Source organism: Athene noctua, chromosome 12 (genome assembly GCF_965140245.1).
Source record: "Athene noctua chromosome 12, bAthNoc1.hap1.1, whole genome shotgun sequence".
NCBI classification, from domain to species: Eukaryota; Metazoa; Chordata; class Aves; order Strigiformes; family Strigidae; genus Athene; species Athene noctua.
Window position 1 is genome coordinate 17,008,316 of NC_134048.1, and position 25,669 is coordinate 17,033,984.

The window sequence follows — 25,669 nt, forward strand, 5'->3', positions numbered from 1 at the left end:
TGTGTTTGTTGAAAAGGAAAAAGATTTGGGATGTTGCACAAATTTGGGGTTAAAGGGAGGCAGGGAAGGATGCAGCAACAGCAATAAAAGCACCGATTGTGCAGCTGGAGTCAGACAGGAGTTGCCTGAACTTGGTGGGTTAGCAATTGATTGGCATTGTAAAGAGAAGAGAGGCGGGAAAGAAAACCGGCATGCAAGGGAAGAGAATTTTGGGGCTAGGCTACAAACCATCATCAATAAAGATCAATGGGAGGGTAATAATAAACCTGGGGGGGGAGGGAGGGAGCGGGGGAGGGAGAGGAGCACTGAGAAGTTACAGGAAGGGAGAAAGGAATCAAACAGGCACTGCTGGTGTGCAGGGGAAGCAAGTAGCATGAAATGAAAAGAGACTTCAATGGAAAATCTTCTTCCAATAGCTCTGGCTTTATTCTTTAGCAACAACAACAGAGAGCGCCTGTTTGTTACCTCTCGTCCCAGTTACCTACAGATGAGAGCATCCTCACAAAAACGCGTAATGCAACCTCTGATTTTGCAAATGCAGCAACGCACAATGGCAGCCCAGGCATTTCTCAGAGCAAGAACCAGATATAATTTTTTTTCGTGCTTCCTCCATTTCAGAGGCACTTTTCTCTCTCTATGTTGATGTGTGTGCAGGCATTTATTCCCAATCTTCCCCTCCCCCAAAGCCGAATTGATATATCTCTGCTCTTGCAAAGCTGGTACCAACGCACAAATCCAGACCTCGCGGTTCACCCCCTCGCTCTCTCTCTCTCTCTCTCACACACACACACGTATTTTGCTTTTCCAAGCAACTGAGCAGGTCAGTTTTCCCCCACCGCCCCCTCTCCACCCCTACCCCCCCTTGCCGGGGCACGGCACCCCCAAACGTCTCCGAGCTCTGCACTCACCTATCTGGATATTGTTGGGGAAATTGGCCCCTAACACCGCCCCTAGGAAACTGGTGCAGAAGAAGGCAAAAATGTGCTGCATATTCCCTTTTGCATTGGCGAAAAAGAAGCCCAGTTCCAAGCATAGATTTGATTTTTCCCCCGCTCTGCTCTCTTTAGCTGCCTCTCTCGCCTCCCCTCCGCTGCGCCTTCAGGGTTGCGCGTCTCCCTCGCTCGGAATCCAGCGCTGAGACTGCTGCTAAACACCGCCTGGCAGCAGGATTAACTGAGCCCCGTGAGAAAGAAAGAGAGCCCGCTCCTCATCCACATCCCTCCCCCGCCACACACAACACACGCACGCACATGCCAGGCGCTTCCACCCAGCTCCTTCCCCTTCTCCCAGTTGGAGCTCAACAGCTGGGTACCGCATCCCCCCCCCCGCCCCGCCTATTCCCCCCGAGGGTCCTGGCTGGGGTCTCTAAGGGCAATTCCCACCTACCCCTAAATTCCAGGCTTTCCCCCTCAACTTCTCTTGGCAGGAGCTAGAGGAACCTGCACATCAGTAGGTGGCAAACTCCTCTAGAGAAAGGGCTTAAACTCCCATGCCTCTGATCCAGCGCTTCCCAACCTGGGCTCTCACCCCTGGGTCCAGGAGCTGAACAGATCAGTCTCTACAGCCTGGCTCATGAGGATAACAAAGAGGGTCGTATTCTGCAAACGTGCCTCGGAAAGAAGGGTTTCAGAGCAAGAGATCCCGAAGGATGAAAAAAAGGACACCCCACCCCCCCATCATCTTTCTCACTGATTTTTCCTGCCCACAGTTAACCTACAAGGCTTTTCACCCCTGCGTTTAATGTGGAGCAATCTGTGCTCACCAGCACCATCAGATAGGACAGGCTTGTGAAATTAGGTGGCTCTGTTAGCCTGGATCATTATAGGAGCTGTTTTGTGGCAGTTCTAGTGAGGTTGAAGCTTATTTGACCATAAGCAGCTTTGCTCAAAAACAAAGGAGGAAAAAAAAAATCAATAAAAGTAACAACGACAAAATACAGCTCCTAGGAACAACCTGGGATTTAGAAATATTTGTGGGAGAACTGTTGTGAACACAGTCATAGCCATCTCAGAAAGGAGAGAAAATTCACCGCTTCCCCTCAGAAACACATAAAAGTCCCAAACCAAACTTGGGGTCTCTTGTACCAGAACCTGGATACCCATGTTCAGGCACAGAGATTCTGCCCTTACTGTTTGCAGCCTTATTACACACAGGGGGGAAATAGCAGAGAGGAAACAGAAAGAAAAAAGGATGTCTGGGGCAGAGTTAGAAATAGGACTCAGATGCCCCATCTTGGTTTGGTGTAGGGTGCCTTGCCCTGGTCCTCACTCCCCATCTCCAAAAGCATGTGGTTAAATTGGAAGAGCATCAGAGTGGTGACCAATGTTCAAAGGTCGGGAATTGCTCCCACATAAGAAAGAGTTGGACAGATGAGGACTCTGCAGAGTGGGAAAACTGAAATGGGGTGTGACCAAAGCCTACAAAATCTGCAGTAGCATGGAGACATTCCCTGTTGGCCACAGGGCCCAGGTCTGACATAACTTTATAGTGGAGGGACAACAGTACTCTTTATATCCTCAAGCATTTTATGAACACAATAGTCTTGAAAACAGAGGTAACAGCATCTATTTGTTGGCAGGTCCTCTACTTCCTCTGAAAGAGATTTACTATAGGTTTGCTTCCCCATACAGCCCTTCCTGCCAGCTGTGACGGAGGCCGTGGGTAGAGGAGCATCATACATGGTCCTGCATCTCCACAGCCAAACGTGACAATGGCTGAAAAATCATCCCTCATGTGGCTACGGGCAAAGGCTCTGTGTAAATAAGAATGGACCATGAACCTTGTGCAGGCCTTCATTTCATCTCTGAAAATAAGAGTTTGGGATTTTTAACTTCTTCCTAGACAGTTTTCTGGATTTCACTGTGACTTTCTGCTTAAAAACCCACATAAATTCCAGAGTAGGTGTAGGGTCTCAGCACCATACTCCAATAACTTGCAGTGGAGAGGAGTTGGACTGATGCCTGCAACTCTGTGGCCTCTTACAAGGACAATAAGTACAGTTACAGTGTAAAAAAACAGAGCCCAGAAGACTTGCATCTTCCTTTTTGCAAGCAATAAAACATCCTTCTAGGATGCATTCATTTTTTTTTCCCCAAACCACCCTTGACCAGAGCAATGACTCTTAGTGCCAGAGACTGCAGGTTCATTAGAGCAATTGCTCGGGTATCCAGGAGTCAGTTACAGGAGCCAAAAGATGCTCCTACCTTGTCTCACTGCCAGGGTGACTGGCATCCTAGAGTCATATTCAAGCACAACAAATTTACATCTGCTCTTGGATAGGTAGTACCTTCATCAGACTTCCATTTCACTCCTTGTATAATTTAAGCAATACTGATTTGAGGATAAAATAACCTGCTGATAGTTTTTATGGGCTCTTGCTTTCCATCCAGAATTTAATAGAAACAGCTGCATTTATAATCTGAAGAAAGGCACTGAAGGATAACCAGTGCAACAGAAGGATGCTAGCACATTTTCAAAACTCCCAAACAGCCTATCTGATAATAGTAGTAGCCATAACAATAAAATGTTGTAATAGCTCACAGAAAGCTTTCACAGTCGCATTAATTAATAATGTTACTTTTGTCTATAAACTTCCCGAAGTGCAGGTGGCTTAACAAGGAGAACCTCACCACAGCGTAACAAGATAAGTGGTAATAAGATCATTATTTTAAGAAGGTATTCATTTCCTTTTCCCCTAAAGATAACAGCATTTTATTCAGAGTTTGTTAGCACAAGGATGTTAGGAATTAACTCTACCTGATCTGAAGGTTCTTTAAATCAATATCAAAGCATTATAGCTTCTGAACTTTTGGCTAAACACCAAACTAAGTCTTGGAAAACTGATGAAACTCTTCGATGTCACAAGAGTGGTCACGACAGAAAGACAGATCAATCCACCAGTCTTCTGAGAGAAGAGCCCAATTGAATTATCAAGAACCTTAAAAAACAATTGAAGGAGTTTATTCCTCCTTTCAGATTTGAGAAAACAAATAAAATCATTCAATAGAGCATATATTGCACAGTGCCATATAAACTAAAAATACTAGGGAGTGGAGTTTTGAAGATCTGTATTTTGTCTCAAAGGGTCCTTACCACAAAGGTGGGACAGGCAGGCATCTGGTGGTTAATAGATAACATCCAACAAGGTCTTGTGGGATTAATCCATGCAATTGAGTGTAAAGAATTAGGTCTAAAAGGAAAAAAAAAAAAAAAAAAAAAAAAAGCTCTTCAATTTAAGGTAAGAAGTGCTATCAAGAAAATTTAAAAGCGTGTAACTGGTTCACTTAAAATCTTTGCCAGACATGAGAATAAGAAAATTAATACATCAGAGCTACCGTTCCTGTTGTGCCCTGCTTGGAGCTGACCTTGCTGTACTGGGCAAGAACTTTTGTTCTCAGCCATTTCTGCTCCAAGGTTTTGCACACCAGAGAGTTTTGTCTCTGAGGAGGCTGTCTGCCACCTTCCTCTTTGCTCTGCTTTCCTTGACATGAAGTTGTCCACATGAGCAGAATAGTCTGACTTCACTATCAGAGCTTTTGTTTCCAGGATAGGAAATAAGTGGTTGTTGCAGCAGATACATCTCTGTACCAGGAGCCTTGGAAAAACAAAGGACTCATTCACATGCAGAAGCTTACAGCCTGGAAAAAATGAGGAAATCAACAGAACTCGGCATCTGTCTGACCTCCCAGCAGAATTATTTCCCCCTGTGCCCACTGTGTTTTACAGGATGCTCCTGAATGTCTTTAAAGAGGCTACTGAAATACCACTATTTCTGAAATTCCTTTTTTTTTTTTCCCTAGCTGGACAATCTCTATAGGAGGCTTTTGATAAAGAGCAAAATGTAATTATAGTGATTAATTTCATTAAACTCCAAACAACACAGACTCTCATATGGGTTTCGCAGAGCCTTGGCATAAATGAATGCTAATGGATTCACGTGCGTTTCTCTCCCTGCCTTGTTCACCTCAATTTTGTTATTTTGGATAATGTACCTCTCAAGGAATGATTGTAGTGCAGGTGCTGAGAGGAGAGACTTCCGAAATTCAAAATGAGGAAAATTTGGGAGTAATCAAAAAGGAAAAGGGCTGAGACAGCTCCCTCCATTCACAGCACTGACGTACCGGGAAGCGTGTGTGCAGATAGCCCTTGGCACACCTACACCCAGCAAACATATGCACAGTCACTGGTGCCACCCACACAAAAATGACACTGATAGACATGGTTAGGAAAGCGTACGTGTGCTGTAAGTGCACACACACACTCACCGGATCACCCAGCAAGGAGCCGATGGCACAGCTCAAGGGTGTTTGCCCGCATGTGAAGATGCTGCGGAGAGACCAGAGTGGCTGAGGAGCCCACTGCACTCCCAGACTGTTTTCTAAAGCAGAGTTTACCCTGCACAGGGATTTCAGACCTGCAGAGACAGGGACCCAAGCCCTTAGCCCTTCACTCATCCACACTCAGAAAATTCCTACTAAAGTAGAAACAGGGGCACTTCAGGCACTTTATGGTCATTTCCATGCATCCATACATAGTTTATTTTACATCAGACACTTACTTCAATCTTTTAAACTCGGAAGGGATTATTTCCACCAGATGCTGAAAAACAGCATCCACAAACTGTAGTTGCCAAATAATTTTTGGTAGAATCTCCTTTACAAAGATAGCCTGAGCAAAGTTTGGTATCAGAAGGAAAAAATCTGCTCTCATCAATGAGTCAGGCCTGAGGTATCTGTGGCCCCTGTTTCCTTTACAAGGCAGCTGGAGTTGTCAACTGAAAAGCTTTGACATCCCAGAAGCAACTCAAAGAAGTTAAAGGAAACATGAGCTTTATCCTTTTCCAACGCATGCTAAAATGCAAAGATGTGGGATAGGGACAACACCCAAGATGAGGATAGCTCCAAGCAGGTCCTGACTGATGCCCAGCATCTGGGGGCTGATGATTTAAGATCACCAGATATTGTTTCTTAATTTACTGACTGCTGATAGGGGAAGCCTAATGTGAACTGAGACTGGAGAACGTCAGCTTTTCCCACAAACTGTACAAGAATGTTTTTCTGTTGTCATTCTGATCCACTTATTACCATATTTATAAGAAATGACTTCTTACTCACTGTGGAATAATTAAGTAAGTAAATGGACTGGAAGATAAACCCGTCAATCAGAGTGGCACTGAAAACACTGCACACCCTTCAGCTGGAAATTCAGCAGCAGCAGCTGGCAAAGGGATGCTGTGCTTTGGATCAGAGTGCCCACGGGGTACGATCAGTCTGGCGAGGACCATGGACTCCCACGAGCTGGGCTTCACTGCCAGCCGGCGTGGCTGGATGGGGAGCCTTCAGCACCAAAGGGCCAGGGGCTTTCCTGGAGTCACCTAAGGATGTAACCTGTGCGCTCAGTCCAATTCAGATACAAGCATCAAACGCTACAGGTTCAGATCTACAACTTCATTTCTCACAGTGTTATGTCCCACCATCCAGCTGGCCTGTTGAGGATGGGTTTGCTTTCACCCAATGGGCTTCACATGCTCAACTAGGGACAGTTCAGTCAGACAGTGACGCAAACAGCCCTGCGCGGGGTCGCTGTCTACGTGAGCACTCATGGAAACACTACGAATCTCTCTGTGATGAATCCCAACTGACCCCTTTACTGGCTCCCCTGAAAGAGTCAAGACTGTCATCTGCAACCCCAAAACTGCTCTCTTCCTCATACAGGGAAAGCTGCTAGTACTAATTTTTTTTCCTGGTGAATGGTTGATTTATAACTACTTATAGAACACTCTCTGCCCTAGTCTCAGTTTACGTTCTTTGCTGAGTCATAAACATAAATCAGAGTTGTGGGTGGATCCCTGTTTGTTATTAAAGCACCTTATGGTTCTCTAAGCCTCGCCAGAGGAAGAAGAAATTACTGGTAATACATTAAATTTACAGTAGGTCTGCTGTTGTTTGAGAAAACCCCCCCCCCCAAGATTATTGCCACAGATTGTGCTGTCACATTATTTTCTCATTGAATGGAAAAACAAATAAATTATAAGAATTAAAAAAATATTGAAAATATGTGGTAAGAGAATTATTTAATGTGAAAAGCCAGACACAGGGCATGCAACTGGTTATCAATAATTCGGTCGAATGTTCATATATGCAACAAAGTTTTCTTTCACACAAAGTTCCCGAAACATTGTGAATGCTCCGGATGAAGTCAAATAATGATTGAGGTGATTATGCAGTTTAATATTGATATATGAATCAACCCTCATTTTTAATCCCTGGCATCAAACCCAAGACGCACAGAAAACAAACGTGAAATGAGGAAGATAAAAGGATGCTGATTTAGGAAGAAAAAAAAAAAAAAAAACCAAACCAAAAAGCAGCAGCAGCAATTGCCGCAATTCAAACAGCCTTGCAAAGATCCCATCATTACCATCTGGCTCAGCGTTTCCCGGGCTGCTTTGCTAACATGCAAGATAAACAAACATGTGGGCTGTGCTTTAGGGTGGCTGATCTTGGCCTTTCTAATAGTCAAAGGAATCAAAGCTTTGAACTGGAGTAACTGAGTCAAGAAAAGAAGTATCAATTTCCAGTCCTTGCATCACATCCGACTGTAGCAGGCTGCCTGCTCCCAGCTGGGAAGGGGGAAGTCTATGCACAAAAGAGAAAACCTAAAAAATCACCAGAATTACCAGTGTCTTTCTGTCACTAGTTTCTGCAATCAATACAGATATTCACGTCTCTTCTCCTCATTCCTTAATTGCTACCCATGCTTTATCTTGGAGAAAAATAGGAATTGCTATGTTGGATCGAATCACACAATCATGCAGAATCCCACCCTGTCTGACTGTCTCAGTCTCGCCCATGGTGTGGTGTATTGCCAATTAGCAGGCTGTATGTGTATTAAAAGGGTTGGATTTCATAAAGACTAATAACTGACTAGAGACAGACTCATGAAAACTCTACAGGCAGAGATTTTCTTTATTTGCACACGTGGACCCTGCACAAATAACCTGAATTCCCTCAAAATACCATCAGAAGAAAAAGTCATTGTGATACAAAATACCATTATGTAATTTTGCATGAAGAGTTTGAATTCTGAATGGCTGTGAAAGCAAAATGCTTTTGGTTTCAGTTAAGAAGAGGAATAAACCAAGATTTGCAGAGTTTCTGAATAAATACAAAGTCTGACACCCATCCATTCTTGGGGAGAGCGCAGAGAAGACACAGAAAGGCTTCAGGATGGGATAGAGAAAAACATGAGAGCTGGAGAGAGGAGAATGAAAAGACTGGCACCACTTAGCTGAAAGAAGAGATGAACGGGGAGTGAGGAACTCCAGTTAGTAAAAGTACTGCCTGGCCTAGAGGCACTCTGTAGGTGTGTCTTTGATCCTCTTCTGTAGCTCCAAAAACATTTAAGTTCCACGAAGTAATTTTCTACAAATGTGTGGCAGAGGTCCATAGCAGTGGGATGTCCCAGCTCCTCGCTTCTCTGTCGGAGCATCTAAGCCCTCCGTAGTGTGGTCAGTCGCTATGACGCACCAGAAGACGTTGCTGCCAGCTCTGCAGAGGTGTAATTGGAGGGGGAAGGATTTTCACAATTTTTTTTCTTTTTCCCACAAAAAAATTGCAACTGCTCTGCCCCGTGGAATGGGCTGCTGCAGGGGAACTGCATTTTACAGACACTCAGTTACAAGGTCTTCAGCTTCTATCGGTGTGAGGCTGCTCTATTTGGGCAAAGAGCTGTAAAGCTTAATGGGTGGATGAGGATCTGTAGGTTATCTATAATTTCTCCTCTTCATCCTTTAGACACCACAAAAATGACAGAGAGCTAAGGATATAATCTGAAACAAACGTCTTCTTTAAAGAATCATCATGTTTTCCAGGCTGGAAAGGAGAGATAAGAAAGACGATACAGGCCCTGTTACACTATGTGTTTTTGGACGTGTCCCATATTTAGAGCCTTTCTGTGCTCATCAAGATTTTTTCCGGAGACTTTCTGTACATCACAAGCACAGATCAGTGCTGTATTACAAACAAAAAGCTAGACTCCCTTTGTACTCCCAACAACTGACCAAGACAGAAAGAACAGCACACAAACACCATGTCACCCAGCGCACCACAAAGTTTGCAACCCAGTGTAACAATGCCTGCAATTAGAGTGAGTGGGAATCGGATCAGAGCAGATCATTAGCAAGCTACATGCAGTCCTACAGACAAAGCACAGAGCTGTGCAGTTTCAATCACAAAAAATAAAAGAGCGAATGAGATTTTTTTTCAGAAATATAAAGATGCAGTAATCGCTTTAGAAATCATATACATCTAAGTATACTTGGTTTAGATACAGTCTAGGACTATTGGGCAGCTGCACTGAGTCACGTTGCACAAGGAACCTAACGCTCCTATTTGCAGAAGCAGCACCACTCAACCTACAGCATCATGCCACCTTGCCTACAGAAAGTTTTGATCATCCAGCTACCAATGGTCCGTGATATAAGAACATTTATCCCATCTGAGACACTGGCAGAGGAAACAATTTGCCTAAACTCACAGAACCTGCAGGAGGGCTGGGACTAAAATCCACAGTGCAGCTCTGTGCTTCAGGAACTAAAGGAAAGTCCCCAAGCATGAAAGCCCTGTGTACTTGTCACAGCCCTTGCCTCCCCTGCCCACGTCTCATAGGAAAGCCCCCAGGAGCTATTGCCATCTGTAGCAGCATGATAGCAAGTGGTACACTGCCTAAAACAACACAGGGAACCACAGATATTTGGAAGCGATTCAGGTGAACATGGTGCTGCTTTGTAAAATGAATAATATGTCACTGACTGATTTGCGAGACTTGCTGATAGCAAAGCACTGGTTTCTTCTGGACACTGTGCAACCAGTCCTAGTGATGAAAAGGCAGGTTTCCATCTGCTTGGAGCTCGCTTGCATGCTACAACTCTAGGGCTGAGAGTAGAGACAGTGTGGAATGCAAAGACCTGGTGACCTAATTCATTAACTACAGGCTGCTTTCAGCTATTTAACTATGTTTTGCTATGCACATCTTATGGGCTCTTTTCTACATACATCTCTTTTTTCCTAATTCCTGCCAAGAAATGGAAGTATTTAGACTTCCTATCTAGTGTGATGATATCATATTTATTTATAAATGTTCATCCTTGAAATAAAAAGATTATAATTGCTAGCATTTCAATTCCTTGCCCAGAGCTTGTGCCACAGCTTCATGAGTTTAGTTGGCCCCTGCTTCCAAGTCCTCCGGATGGTGAGCCACAGGTGCTGGGAGAGCTATCTCTCTCCGGCTGCATCCACAAAGCCGTCCTGCCTCCTCCAGCTTTTGCAATGAAGCGTTTTCCCCCAAGAGTTGTGATTATGAAATGTCACCGTGGAAACAGTTGGAATATAATATGTGCTTGCTTGCTCTCCCCCCATCTTTCCTCCCCTCCCACCAGCCTCCTCACTTTCTGAAGCTATGCTTGCTGTACAAGAAAAACCCTTGCTTCCTTCCTCCCCCCAAACCTGCAAAGGGGAGTGTCTGTGCCTCACAGTTACCGTGACAAAAACAGATGCCCCAAAAAATATTCCTATTCATTAACAGCTCCTTGGTACTTTGTAGCTACGCTAAACCTACCAAACTCAACTGGGTGTTATTGCAGTTACCAGGACTTCCCGCCTTCCTCTGCCAAATAATACCACTTCTGTAAAATGGCATTATAATGAGGCTTTGAGCCAGTGGGAACCTGGTCTGCTGTTGCTATAACTGTCACTGCAAGAAAGCCTCTACAACAAAGCATAATTCCCCATCACGCACCTCTTCTGTCCTCTTAGCTCTGCTGTCCTGCTCCCATTAGTGTTATAATGAGAACACAACATGGACACGCATCTTGGTTTTCTTTCCCGTGTCCCACCACCTAGAGGCAGGTCTTTAGATGATGAGTTCTTTGTGCTCTGCCTATGTTAATAAAGCACGATTTTCCCCTAATCATGATTTCTTCCATGCTTCTCATCAGCATCACAAAAGGTCAGAGCTGTCCACCTGGGAGTGGAAAGGTCAATTCACTTCGGATCTGACACGTGGTATCTCGTAGCTCCTGGAATATAATCAGCTCACTTCATATTTATTTTGTGTGACTGTAGCACTATAAAAGAGCGGGGGCTGTTCCAGAGAAATCTTCAGTCTTTTGTAAGGAATGTGCAAGCAAACCCAAGGGAAAATTTGAGCTCAAGAGAGCAATACTGAATAGACCTCTCTCTCTAGCAGAGGACGCTGGTTTAGTTCTCAAAATCCCATAGGGGATTTAGATGCCCATTGGTATTTGTTGATTTTAATTAATGGGATTGCACATAAAAATCCCCTAGGCAGTTTTCAAAATGTCAGGCAACAGGACTTTGAGGGCTGCACAGATGAACCCATTCAGTGAGACTCTTTCCTATGCACTAATCATTAGAAGAGTTCCAAAGATACTCTCCACAGTCACGTGTACATGTATGACAAAACAACCTGGGGAATCAACGAATTCTCCAATTCTGGAGAAGCTCTGAGCTTCCACACTGAGGTTCACAAACACATTGTTCCCCCAGCAGCTTCCCAGACATCCCTGCACTGCTGCAAAGTGGTACTGTGAGGGGTAGGGGAAGGGGAGACAAAGACCAACTTCTGCCCTGGGAGAGATGGGAAGCCCAGGCAGGAGCTCCTCTCTTTGCTGGTTGGCTCGACCTGAAGGGAGGCAAGGGCACATGCCTCGATGACTCAACCAGTTGGAGTACATGACCTTGTTACCTCCAACAGTGCCTTTAAGGTAACTGTAAAAGATGCCTGTTGGAAGTAGGAGTCCTAAGAGACCTCTGAGGCTGATGCTTTGCAGTACAATCCTCAGCTTCTATTTTTTCCCCTGTGGCAGCTTATTTGTGAGTGCCAGGGGAAGGGGATGTTCCCTGTGATCATAGAGAATAAGATTCATCCTCATGCAAGCCATAGATCTCCAAGAAAGTGGCTTGCAGTTGCTGTTGTCCTCCTTACTGTCTCACCTGCAGCCCCATGCACAAAGCCATATAAGCTAGTCTGATAGCACTTTGCAATAATAAGATCAGCTCAAGAGAAAAAAAACCAAAACCACATAGGTCTTTTGGGTGGCACATACCAGCATTTGCACTCTGAACGCATTTCTTCAGCTGCTTTGCTCCTTTAATGACAATCCAGGAGCACGCATAGGAAATCCCTGAGACAGGCTAATGGACAACCCTCCTACCCTGGTCTCCAAATAAGCAATTCAAATTGGCAGAGTCTCTCATCAGAATTGTTAATACTCCACCATGTGACAGCCTCCCGTAACTCCCAGGCTCACCAGGTGGAGAAGAATCACAAAGACTCTCGATTTAAATACTGCTTCTATTTCTGACATGCTTTCAATTATCTGCAAAGGCAACCTATCACTCACATCCCCTTGCCCTCTTCACTGATCCCTGCACTGATAATAACCCTTTGCAGCAAAACACCTTTCACCCAGGAAGGTGTACAAAGACGGCTCTGGGAGATGAGCGTCTGGCCCGAGATCAGGCTGTGCTGCAAAGCGGTGGCAGCAGCAGGGGTGGAAATGGAGCCCTGATGTCCATGGCTGCAGGCCAACCTGCAGCCACCGCAAGGGCTCCCCGGCACATGGAGATGAAGAAAACCATGCCTGTCCTTCCTCCATTTGGCTCATCTCAGCCTGGAGCTGCAGCTGTGATGGAAAGAGCCAGGGTGCAAAGATCTCTCTGGCAGCGAACAGTGCTCATCCTTTTCCCTGCTGCTACAGGCAGAGTCACTGAAAGGTTATCAAGTAGGGCAAAGCCATTTTCATCACCCCACAAAGCAGTTTTCACATGCCCAGTGCCCCTTTTGGAGAGGAATTCAGGACATCTGCTATTTTAACCAAAATCAGATCTGGATTTTTCATCTAAGTGACTGTGACAAATTGCAGTCCCCAATTATTAGACTCACTTCTCCTTCAACATCAAAGTAGTGTAGGTGACGAAGGAATCAGGACCACTCCTACCTGGGCACCAGCTAGTTACCAGGCACTCAGACACGCTTGTACCTGTACGCAAGGTGAGTTAGGAGTGGGAGACCAAACTATTAAACTGCTGCTGTCAATTTTACAGTTGTACTTAAGCCTGTCCATCAAAACAGGGCACCCCACTTGTTCCCATCTACTTCCACTCATGGTTTCCCTACTTCAAGTGGCAAGTCAAGACACGGTACTTGTGTATTAGCGTGCATTCACTGACTAGCCTCACTGTCTCAAACTTTAACAACTCCCAGAAAATACTGTTTTGTTCATTTGTTTTTCTCCCCTGTTCATTTCTGGGGTTTTTTTGCCCCCTGGTTATCAAGAACACAAAACATGTTTGAAGACCATACAGTGTCCTGGGTTTGGCACAGACATCTGTATCCAAACAACCTGACAGTCTACTTAGAGAAAAAGGAGAGAAAGTGTTTCGGAGAGTCATTTGTACAAGGCCACCTGTCAGCTTAGTGTGAAAAAGCACAAATCTGCTTGTTTCCAACCTACAGCACTCCCTTTTGCTCACACGGGTCCTTATTCCACCTCGAAGTGGTTTTAAAACTAATGAGAAGTTTAATATCCTATGAGTCTCCATTTGCACTGTGTGGGGGGAAAGCGCTGCAAGACCCAAGACATGACATTTTTTAGTTAGTTGGTAAAAGAATAAAGATGCCTTTGACAGAAAATTGCAACCTTTCATAGAAAAATCCTCTCAGAAAATTGGCATTTTCTGCCTGTCTGCGTTTGATAGAAAATAATTTTCTTCCTAGCTCTTCCTTTGTATATGTTTGGAAATCTGAAAACCCTTTGGATAAAAACATGAAAAAAAAAGGGGGGGGACAATGACACGACTGCTCAGCCAAAAAGATTTTATTTGCCATTTTTCAGTGAAAAGTCAACAGCTTCTACAGTATGTCTACCACTTGATCTTGCAGGCAGACATGAGATTCTCCATAAGATGCACAAACAGACCTGACATTATGGAGATCAGCACCAGCATTTTCTCCTTTATGCAGCTTTGTTTTGTACAATGTTCACGACTACGGATTAAAAAATAAGTCTACACTGACAAAAGCCCACAGTCCTGGAATCCACAAGAACAAGGCCTTTAAGCAAACCACCAGGTGAAAAAGTAGCTTACACAGAAATATTCAAGGATAGATATACTTGGGGAGTGAGTAGGTATTTCATGAGCATTACCTAGCAGGCATTTATTTGTAAGAGTGGTAGGAGCGTGATCACATAATTTCCATTCCTCCTCCTTGGACTGAAATCCATCCCAAGGAATCCCTGCTCAAGGTTTGGTTGTTCCCAGCCCGAGGCGGGCTGATCCCCACCATCGCCAGCCTCAAACTGCACCCACGGGCAGGCAGCCACTCCGTCACACACTGAGCACGGCAGCCTTCGTGGGGTGCAAAAAGCAGCATCCAAGTAGTCCCGTAACCATGACAACATTCAGGATCAAAAATACACACATTTCAACTCCTTGTAGTAAAAAGGAAATATCAATAAAGGATGGAAGCCACTTTCTGCACATTTCCATGTTCCTCATAAGTAAGTCTATGGGACTATCCCAGCTCTTCAGTATATGAAAACAAAGGAGGCAGAGTCCACATCCAGTACTAACTGCTTCAGGGTTTGTTACTTCTCTTTTTTTTCTTTAAATAAGGTATCTGGATTTCTTTAGCTCCTTTGCATTTTAATGTTTATCGTAATACCTCAGATAAGTTGTTTTTTCCTCTCCTTTTTCTTTCTCCGCACACCCCCCCCACCAATCTTGCTTTTAAAGTGAAACATTGTGTGAGGAATGACAGTCATTTTCCTGAGCATACAATGACTGTGATTTGAATATCAACCCTACAAACATGATTCAATACAGGATTTGCTTTCTACATTCCCCAGCTGGAAAAGAAGTTGTACAGTTCTATCAGTTGGCCATACTGATGCTAATAACCACCCCTCCAGGTCACTATGGCAACGAATCTAATTAGAAATGGGCTAATGTTGGGGTTGGTCCTTTCAAATTTCTCTAGTCCAGGCTGCAATAAGATGGTTAAATTGTTAAAGGACTCAGAACTTCTCACTTTAAGAGAAAATCTGAAAGAGAAGCGTCAGCTGCTGCTCCTTGTGAAATAGGAGCTGAATGTTATGGCATTTACACCAAATGTGCTTGCACTGACTGTGACTGGTTTGGAGAACCACGCAAGTGTGCCAGGAGAGCACTCCCTTGGCAGAAAGGTCTCTGATCTGGGAGGAGACTCCAGCTCAGTTACCTGAGCAAAGCCATAGCACAGCCAATATAGCTCCAGGATGCCCAGCATCCACCTGCATTTCAAAGGCCTACAAATCAGTCTGGTATAAAGACATCCTTTTCTCCCGCTACAACTTCTTGTAACAGCAAAGAAAAGTATCCTTACTGAGCAACTCCACAGTGAAAATACCCGTAAGAAGCCAAAAAACACAGGGCTTCACTCAAATGCCTGTCAGCCAGGGAAGGCTTGGTGAGGGGCTTTCCAAGTGCTTTGTTAGAGGGTCTTTAACAGCAGCAGGAGCATTGTGCCGCACTCAGGGGGATGGCAGAATTATTAGGGCTATCCTCATCACTGATGGCTTTGCATTAGTCAGGATCAGGAAAGCAGACAAGGGTGAAATGGGTAGAGACAAAGAAGTAATCCCTGTAAGGATGCCTTTAATGAACTTGTCCTGAACAAGACTTATGCAAAGTGGTGGGGAAGGATTGGGAAAAAAAAATGTTTGCTTGACCCATATCTTTTGCAGATCTCTGCAGGTTTCGTCCTTTTGCTGGGCTTTGCCAGGAATTTCACAGTGCCTCCAGCTTTGTGCAGGACCTTGGTGAGATCATGGGCAGGACCTTGTGCCCGAGTTACCAAGTCACAAAATAGTGAGGCTCTTTATCTGCATTGCATAAGGATGCTGCAAGGATAGATGCAGCACTGGTGGTGGCTGAGGCTAAATAAACAGAGAGACTTTGCACCTATTCCTCCTATTCTTGTCAGGTTTTTGATAACATTCAAATTGTAGTACTGCCAGTTCTGCACTCTTTTGAACAACTGTGGAATATGCTGAGGTCTGATTTCCCTTTAAAACATATTTTAAAGAGGGAAATCAGTAAAATTACAGCTCATATTTCCTATAAAGGTGCTGAAACTTCAGGTGAGAAAAAGAAACTTAACAGTTTTTAAGTGTTAGTTTTGAAAAGCAGAGATTGCAGATTCATAACATCAAAACATCTTTCATTGGAAACAAAGCTATTATAAGTGCCATTAGAATTTCAGAGTAGTTGTAGCATATTTATCAAAATACACAGTTAAGTCCCATTCCACCTCCCAACAGGGTCAATGCCAGTTTTGCAGCTGATGGGAGAAGCAGCAAGCTGTTTTGGTCCATGTTACTAGGAAGTGCATACGTACATACTTCACACGGAGGTGTTATGTCCGAAGCAGTTCTTCTACATTATGTTCAATAAATGCATATTTCTCTGACCAAAGAAACTGGCAGGGTTCCAGCATGTTAAAACTGGAGTGAAGAGAGTCGGCTATTCTGTAGTCAAGGCAGAAATGAACAAGCAAATTTGCAAACTAAAATTACAAGTCAATTTTGCAGCGCAGCCACTGGATTGGGCTCAGATTTGAGAGGCCAGCTGATCACAGATGGTCAAGTGAACACATCTGAAGGTGCCACCAGCCTTCAGCTGGGTCATGATAATAAACTTGATGCATTGCAGTGTGGAATAGAATGGAGTAGCTTACGCCACTGCTGAAGAAGGGCTCAAAGTGAGCAGACAGCCATTTCTTATAGCTGAGCTGCAGGCACTGCAGCTTCTTGAAATGCTGTGACCACAGTACTTGACAGCACAAGCATCCCAAGAGAGTTAGGACTTTACTATCCATTCTGCTACTGGTCTCTGTAGCACCTGAGTCAGGTCACTTTTCTCCCCTTCCCTTCCCTTCCCTTCCCTTCCCTTCCCTTCCCTTCCCTTCCCTTCCCTTCCCTTCCCTTCCCTTCCCTTCCCTTCCCTTCCCTTCCCTTCCCTTCCCTTCCCTTCCCTTCCCTTCCCTTCCCTTCCCTTCCCTTCCCTTCCCTTCCCTTCCCTTCCCTTCCCTTCCCTTCCCTTCCCTTCCCTTCCCTTCCCTTCCCTTCCCTTCCCTTCCCTTCCCTTCCCACCCTTTTTGTCATCTTACAATGGTACAGGAGTAGTAGCCGTCTCCTACAAAGTGCTCTACAAACTCTAGCAACTTGGGGCCTCTAGGTGCTACTGTAATACAAATAATAAATAAAGGACCCGAGTTCCTTGGTGACATAGAAGTTTGAAACAGCGAGTTGAACCTGTTTTCCTCATTGCAGAAACAGGTTGTTTGCAGTATGGCTCTCTCCTTCTTGCTAGAGCATATTCTCCAGCGCTGCTTTCCAACACACTCCTAGGCAGCGTGAGAAGCGGTGCAGGCAAGACCTCTCCCACCCATGAACAACGCAGTAAGATGTGTGCTGCTGCAGCTGTCAAACATCAAGAGAAATGATTAAAAATCCAACGCCTCGAGCTATGCCTGTTACTGAATATCCTTTAGGGCTTATTGTTTTAGTCAGCCTGCGGTGACTGAATCTTTTGAATGTTAGATTCTCATTGAGATTTGACAAGCTCTGTAGAAATTGTGAAGCCTTCAAGCTGCAGCTCAGGTCTGACTAGAGTCGTTGGCCCCTTCAGTCTTTTAAACACTTGTTGGAGATGTGTAGGTCATTGTGGAGTGTTTTTTGTGCTGGACCTTTGAATTGCTGCGTGTTGCCACGATGTACCCCAAGGAGACGCTGCTGAGTGTAGGTGAAAGCAGAACCCAGGAACAGAGCAGCAAACCTGTGATTCGACTCCTGAATAGGAAATGTCTTGAGCACAACCACTGCCTTAACCAGCGGTTCCTCCTCCACCTCTCTCCTTTGCACCCAGGTAAGGAGAAGAGGCTTTTGTACCGTTTTAGGCAGACCACTAAGGTGACAAAATCAGGGGATCAATCCTCTTTCAGTGCCCAGAAAAAGCAAAGAGCAAATCAAAGCTGTGGTCCAGGCTGCCAGAGCTGAAGCGTGATGCAGAGACTCAGAGACTGCACAGGAGTAAACTATATGCAGACCCAATTCCTTGAGTATTTCTAAAGGCAGCACAGGCAGGTCTCTGCCTGCAGACAGCAGCCCTTCCTCCCCATCTGTGTCTCCTGGGAACAGGAGGGACACAAAGTATTTTCCTGCCTGTGCCCCTGGGTCAAACAAGGGTGGATGATGAATGCAGAGCAGCACATACATGTAGCAAGCTCAGGTGGCCTCCTGCCCTGCTTGGACAAAAACAGGCCACAGGAGGGACAATCTGTCACTACTCAGGGTTATTCTGAGTTAGGGGGCACTTTCCTGGTAAAGGTAAAGTAATGTAAGATCCCCACTTTGTGCAGAATGAAATTTGATGCAAGATAAATTTAAAGTCTAAAGATTTATTTGACTGTTACCACTCTCACCCTATTTTCAGGCTCAAGGGAAACTCCAGCATATCTGTAGCTGCTTATGACTCGAGGATTAAGAAAAAAATTATCAGAACAATCACATTTTGAAATGTGATTTAAAATAGCCCTTCATTTTCTTCTCCTCTCAACAGGCCATTTTGTTTCCTTCCTAGCAGGTATAGTTTGCATGTGAAATCGAAAGCAGAATTGCTTTTTTTTAAAAAAAAAAAAAAAAAGTCATCCCCAAGTCACAGCTCTCTGCCCACTCGGGAACAGTGTGCTCCTGCCAGGCTGTGCTCTCCCAGGGCCTCTTTCAGCTAATGTGCCACCTGATGAACGTAAGAGATTAATGTACCCTGCCCAGAGACAGAGAGTGAACATAGGGAATCTCATTTAGAAAACGCAGTATCTGCTTTTTCCCCCCATCATGTCTCTTTTTGATGGGCTACATTCTCAGAAAAGGCTCATGTATCATGGGACAACGGGCTGATCTTGGGAACAAGCAGCAGAAGCTAAAGAACTGGAGGATCCGACCTATCATTTCTAAAGGAAACTAGCAGGGAGCACCCCCAAGGTATGACTTCAACTCCTGCTGCCTCCGGTGTGCAGCCTTTTTCCTTCTGGGCCAGACAGGCAGCTCCTGGGGACAGGCTTTGCCTCCCACGCTGCGTGCAGCACCTTTCACCGCACCTCACCGGGTCAGGTGCAGTGTCCTGCAGAGCTACCCATAGCTCCATCAGACAGGACAGCAGAATCACAGGCATCTGCAAGGGACCTATTTTCACCTAGCAACTCCCACACTAAAACACAATGCTTTTTCTTAGGCAATAGAATTAACCTTTGGAAAGGCATCCAGTATTTACCAAGAGATTACTAGTAATACAAACCTATTCGTTATATGTCTGTGCTTACACCAGCCCTATGGATATTAATATTCAGTCACATGAGCTCCAGGAACCAACTCTGGCTGTAAAGACAAAATATAATGACAGCCTCTTCCACCTCAGCACAATTGCGTGGGGCATGGAAATACTGGTGACTTTTAGGTACACAAAGGCTTGTTTTCAGCAAGCCAGAGTGCAAATCATTGAAAAAGACTTTGACACATTGCTTTCCTAATGCTTTTGGTCGGGTGTATTTTAAAAAGTTGTGACTCAGGGCTTCAGGCTGTCTCTCTCTCTGTGCCACTGGAGCAATACCACGGGAATCAACAATTATGAGCTCTTATGAGTCTGTTGCTATTAGAGATTAAAAAGGTTGATTTTGAAAGTATAGATTTCCTAAGGGAATTGAGAACAGAGCCTGTGCTGGAGTCCCAGGTGATTGCTGCTTGGACTCTGTGATGGGTTTACTGGTTGTTTCTTGCACTGTCCAGTGCACAGCGAGACACTGGAATAATGGGCCATCTCGCAGCCTTGCCATTGCTGTTGAGCTGAACTTAGTTCTGACCTTTCCTGCGAATGCTCTTTAAACAAAACCACCATCATTAGGTGTTTTCATAGGAGACAAATTCACAGGAGACAGATTTCCTTGTCTGCCATCAGCCATCGTGTCAATTGTACTGGGACAAAACTCACAAACTTAGCCCATGGGCACTAAAAACTTCCTGACCTGCCATCTGATCCTCTCCCTCTTAGTATTATGTCTGCCTTCAGGAAATCCACTGTGAGACTTAGGAGTGTATTAAGACAAGGTATAACTACTGGGTATAATGTTGGCTTTGACAATTAGATCTGTTACTTGTGTATTTTTATGGTATATGATGCCATAACATAGACTGGGGTAATTTTTTATAATCTCCTATTAAACAAACAAAGATAGCTAACACAGGCTTCTTTCTTCCCTAAAATTCCCTCTTTGCCTAAGAATATGTCCCATCATCTAGAATTTATTCTGCACTCCATGCAACAGAATGAAGCATAATGGGTCCATTTGGTATAATACCGCATTAGTTAATGATCATTTATGCTGACTTGTTACCCATTAGATTCCAAGCAAAACTTGCACTGGGTACAAATCTCAGCCTGAAACATCAATTCCCCGCTCAGCATATCAGTCTCTCCCCCTCCTCATGCTATGGAGGGACAGTGCTGAAATGAGATGATTCAGAGGTTTCTGGGAAGACGTTTGCTGTGTTGTTCCTGAAGTGCATCTCTCACCTTGTATAGGAGATTTCCTTCCTTCACAGAGGAGGGGACATGGTACCATCTAAAGTCTTCTGTGCTGAGAGCTGCCATTACAACTTTGTTACTACTCTGGCCCATCTGATTGGAAAGTTATTACAAAAATATTTTCAGGAATTGAATGTGAATAATTACTTGATTTTTTTTTTTGTTTTCACTCCTAATATTATGTAAACTTTTCATCCATCCTGATGCATCCCCATCTCTAACAATAATGAACACCAGCAGCGTTTCAGGACCATGAACGCTCCTGCTGAGTCCAAGCACATTTGTGACACTAGTGTAAATCCACAGGATTAAATCAAGTGGAGCAGTCTTAATCCATGTTCCTTGAAAGCAGAATATCCTTTAAAAGGGGGAAAATTCAGATTTTGCAGATGGAAAATACAATGTGATGGAAGATGAGCTTCTAAGATTATGCCAAGTTTAATGCTAAGAAAAGAGGTTAAAAAAAACTTCTTCCAAAAGACTTATGAATGCTTGAAAACATCGTTTACAGCATCATTAATGTGTCCATTTCTCATAAACTTTGAGCTATGAAGGAAGAAGAGGTGAAGGCAAGCCATCAGCTGGAATACCCAGAGCCTTTTTTAATATTATTTTTATAAATTACCTACTGTAACATAAATAATTTATTTGTGATTTAAGAATGAATGAAAGTTACACTGTCATCAGGGAAGGGCTGCATTAAACATCATCTTCAAAGTGAGGTCTGAAAGATCTAGCTAAAAGAAAAAGAAAAAGCACAACGGAAGAGCAAAGCTTTCACACCATGTTTGCTTTGAAATCTCACAGAGATCTTCAGATTATCCCACTTTCATTCAAGAAATTGTAGGGGATTAGAATGCGCTTTGCTGAAGCTGAAAATCTTGCACAGTACCACAGTACCTGTGTGGTACTGACAAGTCTTTCCAGGAGTAAAGCACTCTCATCTTTCGTGTTTTAGCATTAAGAAGGAGCTTGGACACTTTCCACCATTTCTTGTACACTCAGCATCAGGCACCACTGTATGTTGCCTGCAGCATTCACTGCCGTCCAGCCCTTTGCCAAGAATTGTAGCTCCTGGTCTCTGTCTGGCAACCGAGTCGGCTTTATGGACTCATTGCACACAAGGGCACCAACTAGTCAAACAATTGCATTGGTTGAACCTTACTGATTCTTCAAGGAGGAAGTGACTTTTCTCTATAATCCAGGTGATATAAATCAATGAGACCCCAAAGACATTACCAGTTTACTACTCGTTTGTCAGAAGGAAATGAATTTTTTAAATCATTCTTTTAAAGTATCAACTTTATTTTGTTTATTTTTAAGCCCACAGTTTTCTATGTCTTCCTACTGGAAAGTATATAGGCTTGAATTTCTAGATTAGTGACAGCAACACTGCCTGGACTGCAACCATTTTGAAATGATGCTTCATGAAATTTCATTTCGATTTCACAAGGTAGCTGTTGTTGCTTAAATAGTAATTGATTTAAAAAGCATATTAAGTGGGGAATAACAGCAACATAGTTTATGAAAAGTTTTTACACAGTTGTTAAGTCACAACTGTTTTTCAATAAACAATTATTACTTTTAAGATGCAATACCTGAAGTTTAAATTAAATATGAGTACAGAACTGTTGATTTCAGAGTGCTGTCATTTAAGCCATGGAAAAGCTGTTATTATAAGCATGAATACTTTGCGCTTGATGTTGCAGAATTTTGTTGTTCTGTTGTTTATTAAAAACAAACAAACAACTACTGGTGAGGGAATAGGTTGCTGTAGAGGTTGATTATGAACTGCAGATCCTTTCTCCCATGTCATGACTCACAAAAAAGGTCAAATGAAGCCCACTGCAAGTGGGAAGACTGCTAACTGCAGATACTTTCGTGTCAGGTCCTGGACAGAAAGCATTAACAATCCCATCCTCTAATTGCTACTCAGGCACTGGAGTCCCTTTCATTTGCTTTGGCTTCCTCTATAGCCAGAGATGCAGGAGAGCTGAGTAAGAGAAGGACAAACCTCTTCCATGACAATATTTGTCTACAAAGGGGTGAAGAGGGCAAATGGGGCTGATTCTGCTGAAAAGCAGAAGCAAAAAGCCAGCTGTGCCCTGTTGGGTAGGACGAAGGTCAGAACTGACATAGTCAGACTGAGATCTGTCACACAGGGAAACCAAAGAGTGGAAATTTCCCTGACACAGGAGTAAACAGGACAAAAATAGATAAATCAAGGACATTGCATGAAAAGTATGAGGTTGAAGGTAAAGATACTAGTGTGACTCAAAAATATATTGGAGACAAGGCCTTGAAGTTGACTTAAGATGGAAGTAAGTGTCTCAGAAGTAGATAAGATACTTCTTATACCAGAAGAGTAATACAACTGCCTTATAAAATAGCTGGTCTTGGAGTCTGAACATCTCAGAAGCCTGTCAAGGGAATGGGAAATATATTGCTTATATATAAACAAAAGATGAAAACATCCTTTGCAACCAACAGGCCTGTTAGTGTAATCTCAGTAATATTCTAGACTCTAAAACAAACTTCAAAGGGAAGCCTACTTACAGTCACAGGCATAATTGGAAAATAGGATGATATGCAATGTGGATTTACCAAGGGTATCTCGCACCAAACTAACCTGATCAACTTCACCATTTCCTCAACACCAACTTCTTTCAGATCAGGAAAGAAGAAAAAGGCGGGTGTACAGCTTCTTCAGACTTCAGGTAGTGAAAATGAAGTCAGATGAATACCCAGGGGGCTTAAAACCTTTTTTTTTTTAATCCTTCCACAATGCAAAGCTCTCTGCTGCACAGCAGAAACCTGTCAAATACTGATTTTCACTAGATATGTATCTATTCCTGTAATAGATAACCATGAAAAATATGAGGGGGGGGGGGGGAAGAAGGCTCTCTGCTACTATGCAATATGTTTTGGATGCAAGCACATGAAATGGATTCGTTTATCAGAATTTCTTCTTCAACAGGTCAATGCTTTCTTTATCAGGGATTTATTTGAAAAGGCCTTTGATGCATTTCTCTGGCTTTTCCGACCAGTAAACAAAACACCTTTGCATTGAATGGATTAGCCCCTTCCACTCTCCCGCTCTTCTGGGAGTGTTTTTGTTTTGTTGTTGGGTTTTCTGCTTTTCCTGATGTTTTCTTAGTTTGCCTTTACATGGTGATATATAGCACAGCTAGCCTGGACCTTCTGTCTACCCTTCAGGAGCCCTTTGCAAGGCTGGCTGAGAACAGTCCTTCTCCTGCTGCAGGGGGGAAAGGCAACCAGATGGGCACATCCTAACCAAGATCTTCAATCTTCCAGCAGTGGCTGGTTCTGATTCATCGCACATTTGTAAAAGGCCATTCACCACACAAAACTGCATTTTGGCAGCCTGGTAGTGGTAAAACTTTCAGGAGAAACGGGTGGGAATTACAGCAACCATCTGATTTTAGCAGCAGATCAGCATGAACAGCGTTTCAGACCGATTTGCCACACTGCACCTTGTTTGTGCTCAGAGAAGACTCTGGGGCCAATAAGTAACATGAGCAAATGCAGCAACGGCTCGTATCGAGGCCTGGCACTTAGCAGAACAGTCTTTCCATACAATAGATGGCAAAAGTGCAGCAGCCTTTTCTAGACAACATCTATCAGTGCTGTTCCTTACGGCTGTTGGTTATTGCACAGTATGTATCAGGATGCATTTAGCATCCTGCAAAGGAGTCTCATCTCAAAATTGGACTGGCTTTAGTTTAGTGCCCAGTTAGTACTGGGTGCTGCTAGAAATTGTTTCTCAAGTAGTACCATGCGGTGGGTGTTCATATCAAATCAGTGCCATCCACAGTGACCACAACAGCAGCAAATGCAAGATGAAATCAAATTGGTCTCTAACCCAAATGGGCCTTCCTTCTTTGTGGCTACTGTGCTTCTCTGATCTCTTAGCAAAACTCTGCTTTCCCTTGTAAGCTGAGAATCTTACCATATCTCAGAATGCAATCTTACCATATCTCAGAATGCAATCTTACCATATCTCAGAAAAAGCTTCCCAGAGCTCCTAGAGGGAGACTAAATGCTGAATATCATCCGACTGAGCTTAGCCTACAGCTATTTGCATGATCACATAGCAGTGATGGTGTAAATTCCTGGAGAGGAACTATAATGTTTAGTCCTAGATTTGAGCTACCACAAAGGCTATGAACTGAAATCCTAGCTTATTCTCTAGTCCATGATTGCAGTGTTGATGAAGATACATTCATGCTATCTTTCCTCTAAACTTGGCTGAGGCCTTCTACAAAATAATGTGTGCATTACAGAAACATGATTATTTAAAGAACAACTAATGGTCAGCTAGTTCTTCATACAGCAACCATTTAATGATACTGAGTAGCTTTACATGAGGCTGATGGACACAAGTTGCCACTTTACTTTAAAATATATAATGGATCTTCTCACTGAAGGGCTATATAACCTAACAACTCATTTTAAAAATTGGCTATAGAAGCCTGTCCAAGTTTTTCGACACAATCAAAGACAAAGGGCAGAAAATTAGAGGACTGACAAAGAGAAATGGAGTAGGAAAAGGGTGGGAAAACACAATGCCAGCAAAGAAGTTGGGATGCCTATTGGCTCGCTCGCTCCTGAGAGGCAGCTGCAGCGCAGCATGGACATGGGAGCCATAGAAACCTGGCAGAGTGCTGTGTGCTTTTGTTTCTTTCCCAAGAAAACAGACTTGCCAGGAAACAAAGAGCCCATCAAGAAGCTCTCCAGGCACCTGACCTTCATGGCAAATTGAGCCCAAGCTCAAACCAAACCATAAGGCAACAGCTGGAGGCCAAGGTGTCCACAAGCTTTCAAGCAAGAAGGGGAGCACATGGGACCAGCTCTGGGCAATGCAAACCCCAGCATGGTGCTGCTGTTGTCTCACACAATGCCTGGTCCATCTTCTTTCTCCTAGTAACCAGTTCTAAAACTCGGGG

General features: G+C 43.8%; 1 protein-coding gene across 9 annotated transcripts in view; it reads right to left on the reverse strand.

The window, feature by feature from the left end:
* The window catches only part of GRIA1 (glutamate ionotropic receptor AMPA type subunit 1), a 193,438-nt gene that overhangs the window by 124,953 nt on the left and 42,816 nt on the right, over positions 1 to 25,669 (reverse strand). For 7 of the 9 annotated variants that reach the window (XM_074916523.1, XM_074916522.1, XM_074916521.1 and 4 more), the window contains exon 1: positions 909 to 1,214. The exons of 1 other annotated variant lie outside the window; for it this stretch is intronic. In XM_074916523.1, the coding sequence (XP_074772624.1) occupies positions 909 to 990 (82 nt within the window). In that variant the 5' untranslated portion in view covers positions 991 to 1,214. Of the gene's footprint in view, positions 1 to 908; positions 1,215 to 1,386; positions 1,449 to 25,669 lie in introns of those variants that run through there. One more of the 9 variants, XM_074916519.1, reaches the window with a different exon arrangement.